The sequence below is a fragment of the Astatotilapia calliptera genome, chromosome 6 (assembly GCF_964374335.1).
Source record: "Astatotilapia calliptera chromosome 6, fAstCal68.1, whole genome shotgun sequence".
NCBI classification, from domain to species: domain Eukaryota; kingdom Metazoa; phylum Chordata; class Actinopteri; order Cichliformes; family Cichlidae; genus Astatotilapia; species Astatotilapia calliptera.
The window spans coordinates 32762501-32777229 of NC_137427.1; the positions used below are offsets into that span (position 1 = coordinate 32762501).

At 38.8% G+C, this 14729-nt stretch overlaps 1 protein-coding gene across 2 annotated transcripts; it reads left to right on the forward strand.

The window, feature by feature from the left end:
• The first annotated feature begins 9194 nt into the window (after window positions 1-9194).
• LOC113018277 (sialoadhesin-like) lies at window positions 9195-14020 on the forward strand. 2 transcript variants are annotated; one of them, XM_080303168.1, is made up of 9 exons: window positions 9195-9344; window positions 10345-10628; window positions 10713-10946; window positions 11052-11156; window positions 11823-12026; window positions 12129-12461; window positions 12786-13104; window positions 13199-13256; window positions 13418-14020. In XM_080303168.1, the coding sequence occupies exons 1-9, from the start codon at window positions 9310-9312 to the stop codon at window positions 13622-13624; spliced, it is 1779 nt and encodes a 592-aa protein (XP_080159294.1). In that variant the 5' UTR covers window positions 9195-9309; the 3' UTR covers window positions 13625-14020. The 2 variants fall into 2 exon arrangements, with proteins under 2 accessions (XP_080159294.1, XP_080159295.1); XM_080303169.1 differs by lacking the exon at window positions 11052-11156.
• The last annotated feature ends 709 nt before the right edge of the window (window positions 14021-14729 follow it).

A 14729-nucleotide genomic window follows, 5' to 3' on the forward strand; every position in this document is an offset into this window, starting at 1 on the left:
GGTGCTTCATGTGATCTTTCTTTTGGCGAAACCATTGACCGGAAAGATTCAACACATTAACGACGCTTCATCACACCCTAGATGAAGGAAGAGACAAATGTTAAAACAATAGTAAAATAATACTATTTAATGCTGTTTTAACTTCAGATGTTCTTCTGATGCACCATGGCCGAAACCATACACAGGATCTCAGCACATACACCTCATACCAAGTGTCATGCACAGTGAAGGAAAGGTCATGATTTGGGTTTGCCCTGTAACCGCAGAACTGCGGCACCTTGTAGTTATTGAGTCAACCATGAACTTTGTGTACCAAAATATTTATGTGAGACCATCTCATTAAACGTTTGACCTACGACCACGAAATAGGACAATGATCCCAATGATACCAACAAATCCCATGTATATTAAAATAAAATAAAAATCTGCATGGACAGAAAGGGTGAGCAATTTGTTTTATTAATTCTGACTTTTTTGTACCACATTATATGGACTCTTAATAACTAAAGCAAATTTACAGTTATCAAATATTTAACATTATTTTAGTTTAAGACTTTATCAGAGTTTTTATCATCCATTAAAACATCATTCTTATGGAGATGAAAGACATGTGAAGCTACAATTATTTTTTTTAATAAAGCATGAAGCTACTGTTACATCAAGTAAGACAAAAAAAAAATCCTAAGCCAATGCCAAAATAAATTTTTGGCACAGTGAACAAAACTCAGGCATACTTGAGTGTGTTTATGTGTTAATTATACAGTGTTGTTACTACCTGCTTGCCAATTTGCTAGCAGGTGATGGCAGAAAGACAGATTCCCACTTGTGCTGAGACATGAAGTAGCCTGGCTCTGCCCTCATTTTCATCAGCTCTTATTATTATCCTCGACATAACTGTGAAGAAGTCATTAAAAATCCTGCGCAATACAGAGACAAGTGCTTAACAGGCCTGAGCCACAGTGAAACTGAGAGGTTATAAAAGTTCTGAGGCTGCTATCAAGAAGCACTAACTTCTGGTTTGTCTAATTTATCTGTCTGGGTGTATTTGGCACGGGGACCTGGCTGAGCATTTAACTATCAAAGCTTGATGATACGTCTGAATAATTTCTTTCTTTTTTTTTTTGTGTGTCCCGTTTGGATCTTTAGCCATCAGAATTGTTGTCTTAAGGCCAAGAAAGATGCCAAGCGGATTTATTTTACCAAGTGGATCATCATGGCCTTGCCATATTGGTCCATTTGATTGACCTTTATTATAATTATGAATTTATTTTATTTTCAGTTGCTACAAACGGGACAGACATGACTGGGGGATAGGACAGGGAGAAAGAATGAAAGAAAGAGAGGGAGAGAAACAAAACCAGAGGGGAGAAGAGACGGTGAGAAGGGGGGGAAGAGAGAAAAAAAACAAAAAAAACAAAAAAAAAACCCAAACAAAACACCTGGATCACCTGTATGGAGAAAAAAAACAGAAGAGAAAGCAAACAACAAAGAGCAACATAATAAAAAAACAGCACCATCACAATAAACTAGCTAGCTAACAGTAGATACTAAATAATAAACGATATTGTGCAGCACGCAAGATAGACAGCGCACAATGTGCTTTGAGGCAGCAGCCAAGAAAGGTGTAGTCCGCGTCTGTGAACACCCGTGTGTACACCTGTGTGCATACCTGTGTGGATCAGCATGCTTGTATTCCAAAGGTTTCTCCATGTAACGATCTGCTAGGGAGTGTGGGGAGCCACAGCCCCGTCCACCAGGGTATAAAGCAGGTATAGAGGAGATCCAGGCCCCAGATATCCAGAGGCCCCAGAGTACAAGGACCCGAGGAGGACCACCAAGGGGGGGGGAACCGTGCCACCCTCCTGGGAAGAGCTGAGTAGAGCCCCAAAGGAGACGGCCAGCACCTCCTCCCAGCCCCCCAGCCCTGACGGCTAACAGAACCGGGGTGAGTGAAGACCTCAAACCTCCCTACGCCCGCTCATATGTAGTGTTGCTGTGTGCTGATCTAAAGTGCATTTAAAACACAGGAGAGCATGGTACTAGCTTCCTCTCAGAGAGCAGCACGGCTCTTCCCGAAAACCCTTAGTGTCTAAATGCATTTAAAATTGAGGGTAGGGCACCAGCGCCAGAGGTGGGTTGGAGTACACCGACCATCCTCTGGATGCTGTAAAACGTGCCCACCCCCAAGGCCCTATATGTATGTGTTATGTGAGAGTGTGAGTAATGTGGATGTCTAGGTTGCAGAATAAAACTGAGGCACAGGCGGCCAGAAGGGGACAGAGGGGGAGTGCCTCCCCTGCACCCTGGTGAGATACCTGCACCCCAAGCCCTGCGTGTGTGGGTGGGTGTGGTAGAGCGGGAATAGGGAGGCAGCTGAGGATGGGGAGGGAAGAAAGGGAGGGGCAAGTGGCCCCTCCCTGGGGCCAGCTCCTCCGCTGACCCCAGTAGGCACCCCCACACTCCGGAACCCACCAGGGCAAGGGGGCCCAGGCCCATCCGGACCAGGGCCCGCAGCTGCAGCACCGCCCAGCCCCACAGAGTCCGGGGCAGCCCACCCGACTCCTCACCAGAGAAAACTGCACCCACCCCATCATCCAATTAACTCCCAAACTACACAAGACAATAGACACCCAGGTTGAGTTCATTCTCCACCTCTCCCCAGCTGCAGAGTGAACTCCTGTAGTGAGGAGACCACCTGCAAAGATATAACGTCTGAATAATTTCTAAACTAATCAGTCAAACTGTAAAACCTACAGTTAAGAGTCATGAATTCATGCGCTCAAAGCCGTCCAGTGGTCCGGATTGGAGTCTTTGGCAAGTCTATGCTGGACCCTGGGCCTTATGTTTGACACCCCTGCTTTAAAGCTTGTGAGTTGTGTGTGTTTGTGGCTTTTTACTCCGGCTCAGTGGAGAGGACGCTGTTTTTTAATTAAGAGATAAATCAATTAGAGAACAATAAATACAATGAAAAAATGTAAAATAGCATAACCACAGAATGAGAAGTTTTCACACATGCACATCATCTTTGTATGGCTCAGTTCTCATATACTGAACATGCCACACACACACACACACACACACACACACACACACACACACAGAGTATGGCCTTGTCTCACTTGGAGACATTTCCTGTTTCTTCACAGTGTTATGGCTGTAAATTATGCTAGACAACGCTGTAACTATAATCAGCTTTAAACACACACACACACACTCACATACATATACATAAACATGAGCGACAAACAGATTCTGATGTAAACATGAGGATTTTCTCCCATTTCATGCACTGTGAGCAGATGAATTAACATCCAAAAGAGACAACTTTGCTCCTAAATCATATCAACATATGTGAAATTACAGCATGAATTCAGAGAACAGGAGACAGTATTATTAATACCTGCATGAGCCCTCAGAACAGGTGATTCAAACCCTCTGTAGAGTGGACTGTTGCATAAATTGCAGAAGCTGTTGTTGATACGAGTTATGATAATGGCGCCATCTGGTGGCCATGTGCCTAAATGCCAGCGAGACACATTCGGTGAAAAGAGCGATTTCGGTGATGGTTGGTGTTGGTGCTAGAGCATCTTTTTAAAGACTGTTTCACCTGTACATATAATATATAAGTGGGACATTTAGCTTGTTTTTAGTTTTTATCCTTTTTTAATGCCCTGTGCTTGTTTTATTGTAAATAAATTATGTTTACTGCTACACTTGAGTTTTGTACTCCTTGTCTACCACCCCCTTATATTTTTTTTAGCTGAAACAACGACTGTACAAAAGAAATAATAAAGTGTGTAATATTAAGATGAAATAGAATTTTAAAATATTACAGTTACCTTTGATACCAACAGGTATTGTCTTGGAGAAAAATGAACTACATTAGAAAATATGTGGGGTCATTTTTAAGTTTTCAAGGCTTGCTAAGATTATAGGCGCATCCTCAAAGAGTCATAAGGGACACATCAGTAAGAGCTCATACATATGCACAAAGCCAGGCCATAAACATACTCACGTCCTCTTTTATTTTGGTGACTGCTCTTCTGTGTCTTGTGTGTAGTTTAACTTCCTCCAAAGTCATCATGTTCGGTGCTTTTGGGTTTAATTCTTGTCCTCTGAGTCCAGTGTTTTGGGTCCCTCTCTTGTATGCCAAACAGCCAAAACAGGGAATAAGCTATGAAGCAGAGGTGGGACCAAGTCATTGTTTTGCAAGTCTCAAGTAAGTCTCAAGTCTTTATCCTCAAGTCTCAAGTCAAGTCTCAAGTAATGTCAGGCAAGTCAGAGTCGAGTCTCAAGTCACTGGTGTAAAAGTCCGAGTCAAGTCACAAGTCTGAAACTTTGAATTTCAAGTCCTTTCGAGTCTTTAAAAAAAAAAAAGAAAAAATAATGTTGCAGTTATGCTAAATGTAAATATTAGACCATGTAATTTTAAAATCTGTGTTTTTCTCAACACATGACAAAATAGTGAACTTAGAAAATATACACAAATTGTGAAATTGCACCTCTTTAAAATGCAGCTCAATTAAACCTAGCTCCAAGAATAATTTTCACCGACAGTTCTGAGATAAGCTGCATGTTATTCTTGGATGCGGTTGTAGGACCAGCTTTAAAATCGCATGACAAAAATATCATACACATTAAAAAAAACTGTATCACCAACGTAGCCTGGACAACATTTGCTAGTTAGATGAAGTCAGCTATCTCATCTTAGCATATTTATATGCATGTTTATAAGCATACGGTTCTTGGAGTGAGTGCATACACTCATGAAGTTTAGTAACTTCAGGTCACTGCAACAAGCCCAGGTACAGTTTACCGACGGATGGGTACAGGACCTTGAAATGCACCGTGTAGAACGAAAGACCATCGTACGTATCATAAGTTTACCAGTCTCACAAACTGTCGTCATAAATACACATTCATTAACCATTTATTAATAGGACCTTTGAGCTCAACGGTAATTAATTAGCAGTGGAAATAATTTCTGGTAGCGTTACAGAAATGTAGCAGTGACAATAATATTGTATGCTGTAATCGTACTGGGAAATTAGTGATACAAAACAACTGTTTTATCCTGTGAATAAAAGTATATGTTTTTGTCAATGTACCATAATAACAGAAGCGAAACGCAATATTGTGTCAGGACAATTCACTATTTATGCACAATAAACAAAGGAGCATAGCGCGACAATTTCTGTTCAGCGCCAGACTTGCTTGTAACCTATATCACCAATTATGTTATGAAAATGACGTATTAACTACTAAAAAACACTGACCTTCGTGTAAATGCTTGGAGCAGACTAACCTGTGAGCTGGAGTGTTCTGGGACGTTATATTTGATCTTTGAATGGCTGCGATCCAGACCATCCGTCGCGTTTTTGTTACTTCGGAAACATGGCTTGAACAATTTCTCTTCAACGACGTAATCCGATAACAACCGATCTCTTTACCCGTCGGCTTCCCGTGGCTGTCATGCGACCGGCTATTGCAGTTAATAATACAACAGCTTCTTGACATTTTTGTGTTTCTTTTTATCGCTGTATAACTGATTTCAATTGAAAGCCTGCGTGCGCCAGTACCGCTTGCCACGAGTTCCCAGAATCCTTTGCGGTTCTACCCGTGAATGACGTCACATTTTCAATCTCTATATAATATGCATGTTAAATTTTATATTTGGGGTAAAATATCAAGTCTTTTCAAGTAAACCGGTTCAAGTCCAATTCAAGTCCCAAGTCATTGGTGTAAAAGTCCAAGTCAAGTCACAAGTCTTAGAACATTTTTTCAAGTCAAGTCTAAAGTCATAAAATTAATGACTCGAGTCCAAGTCATGTGACTCGAGTCCACACCTCTGCTATGAAGTAAGATATTCATCCATCAACCAAGCATATCACAAAACTTCACATATGTCAATCAAACTGAAATGTCTTTTTCTGGGGTGTTTGACTGATTCGGTCTCACTGACACTTCATCACAGCTGCATCTTTCTTTGTGACCTTTCCTGTGATTGTGCAGCTTTTGAAAGGTTAAAAGGCAAGGTCAACTCAGATTACTTCATCATATTTATAGTTTTCACAGTGTCTTTGTTTGTGCCACATCTGCCAAAGACTCAAGAAGAAAAACAAGAAGTTCCTCAAATATTTTATTTGGACCCTATAGCTACCGCCCTATCTCCAAATTACTTCTACTTTCAAAAATTATTGAGGAAGTGCTTAATGAACACTGACTTTAGCAAAAACCCCAGTGATGCTTTGCCTGTGCTTATGAACAACATTTTTATTGAGAGTGCTGTAATCCATAATAAGTACATATAAGTAATAAATACACAGGTGTCTCCTATTATCGTCTTACAACTTATCTTAACCCTTTACAGCCGATCGGAGCGGGCACGCTCTGTTTTGCGTAACTATTTTTAAATCCCGGTAGCTCTGCAACCACTTAAGCTAGCACAATAATTTCTTTTGCATATGAAACTGGAGGAGTTGTACTTACATCTTATGCCATCAGCTTGTCCTAGGTCACAGTTTCCTTCCACATATAGCTTTGCAAAAACTGCATAAAAATCACTTGCAGCAACAAAAACATGATATTCCAGAAACACGCTTCGCCGATCCATCAGCTGTTTGTAACACTTCCTACGTCCATCAGCGCGAACTATCACATGACCATGACCTGCCCGAAACCGGAAGTAACGTCATTTTGCGGAAATGTAGTTTTTTACGATCGGGCCCTTATGAGCTTGTGTTTTACTTGTTATGTGTTTTAAAAAGTTATGTTTGAGTTTATGACTTTCTGTGTCGTTTCTGGGATGCTTAGGACTCATATTGCACTGCTGGAAATAGTTTATTTTGATGCATATGCTGTTATTTTGCAAATTTGCACTATAATATTTATTTTCGTTTTTCCTGCAGTATATAAAAATTGGTGTATTTCAAAAATAAAACTATGAAGACACTCAAAATAAATTTCCTGTGGTGGGAAACTAGTTTGTGTAACTTTTTTGTATTTACAGTTTTGAGGGATAAGCCTCTTAAATTTCTCTAACTAGAAATATATGTTAAAAAAACAAAAACGATTTTCAATTTTTTTGTAGTTTATTGCACTTTTTTGCAATTTATGTAATTACTATGCACCTAATGCAGACATATTATTAAAGTTTGGGCTATAATGGTTGTATTGATGTATAGCAACTTGAAATACTCCCAAAAATGGCTCCACAGCATGTAAAAATATAATATAAGCTCTGGCGAACTTGGTTCTATGGTAGGTCTTAAAGGGTTAAAGCCTCCCCAACACACACACTCCCTACTTTGAACAAATAATAACAGACACAAAACAGCTAGAAACCTGGTTTATGATCAACATCTTAGTTTTTTCACCTGAATATCTAAAGTCTGTCCAGTTTTATAAGATTGGAGGCTAAGCTGTTGTACTCAGATCAAGCTGTTTTCACTTTTGTTACTGATGAAACATTTGGTATTCCAGCCTTATTAATGAATTCATATTTTCATATGTTTCACATTTTCACCCTTCATTTTGCTGTCTGCATTCATAAAGCCTGCATGAAACAGAAACAGCAAGAATGCATGGAGAGAAGCATCTCTGTAAGAGTCCATCGTCTGTTTTTGTATTTCCTGCCATGCTATTCTTTGCTCTACTGTAACTGTTAATGTGTATAAATAGAAATGCCTCTCTCTGTCAGTTTTTCTCTTCTTCGCTTTTTCATCGTGTATTTCTGCTTTTACAGTTACAGTCTTTTCTGCTTGTTTCATCTGCCAGTGCTTTTTGTGTTTTGGGTGCACATTTTTTTTTACACAGCAGTCATTTCACACATGTCTGGTGTTGATGCATAATATGACACCTTTCTGATCTTTGCATGTCATACTTCTTTCATTGTTCAGCATTCACACATGTATCATGCCCTTACTTCTCTTGCAGAGACTTCATGTTTCTTTAAAAAGAGAAATAAACAAAAAATTGAATTATTACAGGGTTGAGTAATGCTATCCACGAGTTGTTCATTTACACTGCATTTGATTCCCCCCCCCCCCCCCCCCCCCATTTGATACATTGAGAGAAACAGGATACTTTGTATCTGTAATCACACCAGCAGAGACAACATATTGTCAAGGAGTAAAACAGAAACAGAGGAAGGATCAGTATGTTTGATTTGGCACAGAAACATAGCTATAATTCAGTACGGAAGGATCATAAGAAAGAAATGACCATGATTTATTAATGTACAGAATTTAGATAGAGGTATTTGGCAGTTAGACTCCGATGGCCCGTTGATCCCAGCAGTGATAGGGATTAGAGCAGGACTCCCTGTGAGGGTGGGGATGAATATGGAGGCTTGAATACAGCCTGAGTGATGAGAGGCGGTGATGTGGAGAAGGTGGGTTGCACAAAGGCGTCTGCAAAGGAGAGTGACAGACGCGCAGTGAGATTTAAAGTATGTGGCATGAGTGCTACTTTGTCTGATGAAGGCTGGGAGAAAAATGATTGGACAACATCAGTGATGTCACCAAACAGCTTCTCACCTGGGAAAGTAGAAGTGACGTGAAGCTTAGAATTAGCCGGCAACACCTGGGAGCAGACAGATGTGAGACCTGAGATCTTCCTTATTAAACTTATGCATAAGATTCCTTATAACGGGATGGAAAGATGAGCTAAAGATGAGCTAACTCGGGGTGACCATTGGTAGAACAGACTGCACTTCAGTCTCCACTCCACTGAGAATCTCTACTCCAAATCTGAGCCTGATAAAGAAAAGCAAATAAACAGACATTAAAAGGCAGTATTCCTCACTAGGTTTTAGTATAACATCAGTAGCTGGTGTATCTGTAAGTAGTTTTTAATCTCTGAATAAAACACATTATAAAAATGAGCCAAAAAGAGGAAATGCTTGATAGTGAAATATGTGATCTCAAAATATTGTGGTAAAAGCAAGAAGAAAAATATAATACTGCTTCTCAAAGGAAGTTTTCATGTGGGTGAGCTTAAGATGCTTTTATCTCAAAATAACAAAAGCAACACACAGATGTTTTGTCGTGCTGTTATATGTCATATATGAATAGCTGCTGCACTAATTTGATAGGAGGAGGAAGTGATCTGAAGGTGTTGCATGCACACATATTTGCCGTAATTTCCATGTCCATTTGGTCATAAGACTTTGTAGTTTTAAGAAGATGACTTCTGCTTTTAAGCAATCATTCTTTAATAAGACAGCAGCTGAGGGTTTTGAAAGCTCATTAGTCAACTTTCTGATTAGACAGTGAAGTCTGCAACAGCCATGTTCTTCACAGAAGCTGAATGTTTGTTCTGGGTTTTTGTTCTCTCTCTCTCAGGTAGGAAAGATTCTGTTTTACCAGATCCCTTAATTCAATGTCCACTTATATGTATGTTAATGTTGCATTAATGCATAGGTAACATTTTACAGTTGTAGATATTTGAGACATGTAAAATGAACATTTGCTGTTGTTTAGTTTATGCTAAAAGAAGGAATTTTGCTGTATTCCGTAAGATCATCTTTTCTGGTCTTCCTGTCCTTTCACAGCCACTTGTTTCTAAAAAGTACACTTTATTATTACATAAGCTGCTAGTTTCTCAGAATTATGTACTAAACGTGGCCTTGCTTCAGTGCCATGAATCACTGGGTTTAACCCATACTAACTCACTCCCGGCTTGGCTCACATAGCTTCGTAAATGATTATTCTCGAACAACTACAGCGCCTAATCAGGATATTTAAGAAAGTAAAAGTGAGATTTTCATATTTGTTGGTAACTATTAGTGTGCAGAATTATTATGCAACTAAATGAAAAATGAATATTTCCCCATTTCCTTTGTTTATTTTCAGCCAATGAAGTGAGAATGACAAAACAAACAACTTTAAAACTTTAAATTTATAAATAAATGTTTTTGACATAAAAAAAAGTCATTGACCAAAACACTGAATTTACTTTCAAGTTGAAGATTGTTGGTTATTTGATTTCTCAATGATCAAATGTTTTCTGCAGCAGCACCCGGAACCTCCCAGACAATGTTCGGAGAGGGTTTTGGTCAGAAGAAGAAGTACTATAATTTTCCAGTTAATATGAAATCAATGGAAAATAACACGTTTGATTCTTCTCAAATCTTTGGTGGTCTGTTTTTAACACATTTCTTGACCCTGTGACTTTTTGCAACAAAACATTTGATGGTTCTCTGATAACGTTGCAATATATTAGCAATTTTCAGAGTGCTGCATGGAAAAATGCATGAAACTTATATTGTCAGAATAACATATGAATGTTATAGAAATTGTGTAAATCTGCACAGATGCTTGTTAATCAAATGTTGTGTTAAAGGTGTTCAGGGACAAACAAACAGCATCTGTGCCTTGAAAGGTTCATCAGTGAATCTGTCCTGCTCACATCAACATCCAACATCAAGCATGAACTGGTACAGTGTACACAGGGGGGGGGCTTCAAGATTGAGACATCTGCAGATGGAAAGTACAGCATGTCAGCAGATAGTAACTTGACTCTGACAGTCAACAATCTAGCAGAGAATGATGCAAACATTTACTGCTGCAGAGAACCTGCTGACAAATCAGACTGTGACCAAAGGGGAATTTCTCTCAGTGTTGCAGGTACAGTGGTTTTATCAAATGCGTTAAGAACTCATCTATGAATAATCAATGTATTGATAATTTTTCTATTAACAATCTTCTCAGAACTGCAGGTAAAGGTGATTCCTGCCACAGAGGGACAGACAGTAACACTGATGTGCAGCAGCAGCTGTCCTCTGACTGAAAAGCCTGCAGCCTACATCTGGTACAAGAACAGAGAGTTTCTCTATGAGGACTGGTCTCCCTGGTACCAAGAGCTGCTCAGCAGTGAGGAAGCAGTCACATACTCCTGTGCTGTCAAAGGCTACGAGCATCTCAGAGCCCCTCAAGTCTCTGTGGGTGAGTCATGATGTTCAGTGTGTTACAAAATAAACTACTCTAAATAAACTAAGTCAAATAATTCTGAGTAAACATACTCAATACTCTAATATTTTTTTCATCCAGATTCCATCACATCAACATGCTTCAATGTGACGTACACTAAAAGCGAAATGTGTCCTTATCAGCAGGGATCAGAACATGAGCCTTGTTCCATCACATTTCCCAGAGGTGAACACAAACACGTCTTCTTACTGATCTCTGAAATGCACTGTTTCTATATTCACTTTTTTAACCCCTCAGCTGTAAAAAGGCTGAAGGGTTAAAAGATGTTATTGGCAGTTGGCATGGACACAGAGATTTGTGAATGCGAGAATGAGTAGGATTTCCAAATTGCTACAAAAGGCACATGTACTAAAAATCTTTGATGATTTTGAATCTCCTTGACACTGACCTCGAGGTCAAGGTCAAAGTTCTAGTTTTCTGAAAATTTTGTGATTGCAATAATTCAGGAATGGATTCAAGTAGGATTTTCACATTAACAGCACAGGTACATCTACTAAGAAGCTGAGGGGTAGCACTGACAGCCATCAGGTCACACGTGAATTACATTACGCTTTGGGTGAAAAAAGTAGAATGCCAAGATTATTATTGAAGTGTGTGGATGCAGTCAATGAAAATGTGTTAAACTGAAAACGTCCCTGATGAGGAAAAGACAGAATGAGTACACAGACTCCTCTCTTATAATGAAAAGAGAAGTGAGTTCAAGTACCGTTCTTTGAACTCACCTCTACAAATCTGCTCCCATACACAAAACCATGTAACTGACATACATACACGTATAAAATATGCATAATAACATAGTGACTGACGAAACTGTATTTATCATCTCTTCAGTGGTACATGTTGTAAAGACACCTGGGAACACACTGACCTGTAGCACCTCATGTCCTCTGATCGACCCTCAAACTGTCTATGTGTGGTATGAAAATGGAAAACTTTATAGGGAAAATATAAGAAGCATTTCAACTCCAAGTTCTTTGAAAAACAACTTTTACTGTGCAATTAAAGGTCATGAGCATCTTCAATCTGATGACGTCTGTGAGTATCAAAGAAAACTGTTAATTCTGTTAATTAATAACAAGCTGTTATCTCAACATGCAGACACCACAGTCAACTTTAAATCGTCCATCTATATTTCAGGTGTTCAGGATAAAAACTGCTGGACAGTGAATTATGTCAGCAGGAGAATCTGTGCTCTGGAAGGATCTTCAGTGAACATTATCAGTAAATACTCACATCCTGATAACATGAAACCAGAGTTTAAATGTTGGAGTAAAAAATGGAAAACAGGTGATAAGGAACTTGAAAAACCGATTGAGCCTTCAGGTCGTGTGGAGTATCAGGACAACATGAAGAACCAACACACCCTGACCATCAAAAACCTGAAGAAGAATGACTCAGGAGAATACACCTTCATCCTGAAAGGAAATGATAAAGAACTAAAACTGCCTGGAGTCTTTTTGATTGTCACAGGTAAAGTCTCCTAACAAGATGACCTAAGATGTTTCATTCATGTAAGAGCCTCAATGTTTTACACTAAAAAGCCTAAAAAGCCTCATGTAAACCTGAGCAAACAATACTGAATGTAAAAGTGTTATCAGCAAAATTTCACTGATCATCACATTTTAGCTGGTCTAAGAAGTGCTTCTTGTAAAACTGTTGACGGTCCTTTGCGTTCCACATTGACCTGTATCACATTACCCATCAAAATGCTATCCTATATTAAAAAAAAGGTAATTGGGAAATTTTTTTATGAGATTTATAGTTTTTAATTATTTAGTAATGTTCCTCTTTCAGAGCTGAGAGTGAAGATGAGTCCTTCTGCAGTGGTGACAGAGGGTCAGAGAGTCACACTGACCTGCAGCACCAGCTGTCCTCTGACTGACAACACAAACTACATTTGGTACTTCAACAGTCGACATCTGAACATGACAGAGACCCACAACAAACATCTGATCCTAGACCCAGTCAGCAGGGAGAATATAAGAAATTATTCCTGTGGTGTTAAAACTAACAAGGATAACACCACAGCTCAATGGCTACCAGCAGCTGCAGGAGGTTTTGCAGCTCTCCTGTTAATAATAATAATACTTCTCACTGTGTTCTGCTGCCGGAGGTGAGCATCACTGTGTTCTCTTTAAGATCAGTCATGTTCAAACTCTGATTTGAAATCTGTTATTCAGTCATATCCTTTCATGTTTGACACTCAGAAAAAAGAGGGCTTCTAGTCATTCTCCAAAGAGTGAAATATCAGACAACAAACAGCAGGTACACAACACAGTGCATCCACAATCCTGTTTTTCTTTTACTTGATCATTTATCCTTTGTGTGGATAGATTTTTTTGTCTTGTTTATCTCACCAATGTCTTAACCTTCCATATGGTGTAAAATGTGTACCATATGGGAGGTTATGTTTTTGGTCTCCTCAGGTTAGCCATAATCCCATATATGAAAACGTCTCAGCTCACTACAGCAGAATGCCTGTCAATACACACCAACCAGCTCATCTCTATTCCAATGAAGGAGAACTTGACTCCAATCAAGGTGACCTCTACTGCAATGAAGGCAAAGTCTATCCCAATCAAGCTGAACTCTATTCCAATACAGCTGATCTATACTCTAACATCCAATACTGAGTCACTGCCTTTTAAACAGAAAAAAAACTCAAAAAAGCACCACAGCTGTTGTGTACAGAGTGTAAAACAACCACACTCTAAAATGGCACGTAGAATACAGTAGAAATGAGTAGAAAAGTAGAAATGCTTGTGGGTTTCAATTTAAAGATGTTTGATCATGAAATGCATGTGTTGTGTACAAAGTATAAGACAATGTAAAAATATTATTGCTAACTTTGTAAAACATGCAAACTTGTGAGCTTTGTGTTGTTGCTTTCTGCGTGGTTTAGAGCTTTCAAACTGAACAGTTAAAACTTAAAGTCATCATTTCTTTTTTCCCTGAACCATACATGAACTGATAACGGCTTAACATAAATCAATAACCTTTATGAGTATTAATAAATATAAAAAAAATGAGCTGTAGTAGTTTAATTCTTTCAGCTATAGTGTGAAGATTTATCTGAATAATCATTTGTCTCTTATTTCTTCAGGTTTTTCTGTAAAGTTTTTGAATGTTTGATGCTTGAATGACCCATTTTCCCTTCTATTATTGTCTCTTAAAGAAACTATTTGTTATCAGAATGTTCAAAAACATCACACAGTTAGGTGACAGTGTTGATACAGCCCGTGACTTAGGATGTAATTATTATGTAAAAATACTTATTGGTAGGTGCGATGGAATAAATGAGTAATAATTCAAGATCTCTTAGGAGAGAAGAAAAGTGTCCTGAAATACTGAGTAATTCCGAAAAAAGTTTAGAGAACAGGATTACACATAAATTGTATATTTAAGTTGATAACTTTGGGTCATTTTTAGGAGAAATGTTTTTCACGACTTTCATTGAAAATACACATTTATTTTTACTGAAAAATGCCAAGGTTATATAAGCAATGATGTTATTTCTAATATTAATTAATTACATGTTATTAACCTAAACATTTGGAATTTTTGTCATATGAACATCCACCATTATAACCAGCACCCCCACAATCAGGGTTGTGGGGGTGCTGGAGCCTATCCCAGCTACCACAGGGTAAGAGGCAGGGTACACCCTGGGCAGGATATGTCCAGTTTGTCACAAGGCGAACACATAGAGACAGACAACCATTCGCACTCAAATGCACA

Excerpts from the sequence above, each read along its gene's own strand:
- LOC113018277 (XM_080303168.1), top strand. The coding sequence starts at position 9,310 with ATGTTTGTTCTGGGTTTTTGTTCTCTCTCTCTCAG. Across the intron at positions 10,629-10,712 it reads AATTTCTCTCAGTGTTGCAG|AACTGCAGGTAAAGGTGATT; the intron begins GTACAGTGGTTT and ends CAATCTTCTCAG. Across the intron at positions 13,105-13,198 it reads ACTGTGTTCTGCTGCCGGAG|AAAAAAGAGGGCTTCTAGTC; the intron begins GTGAGCATCACT and ends TTTGACACTCAG.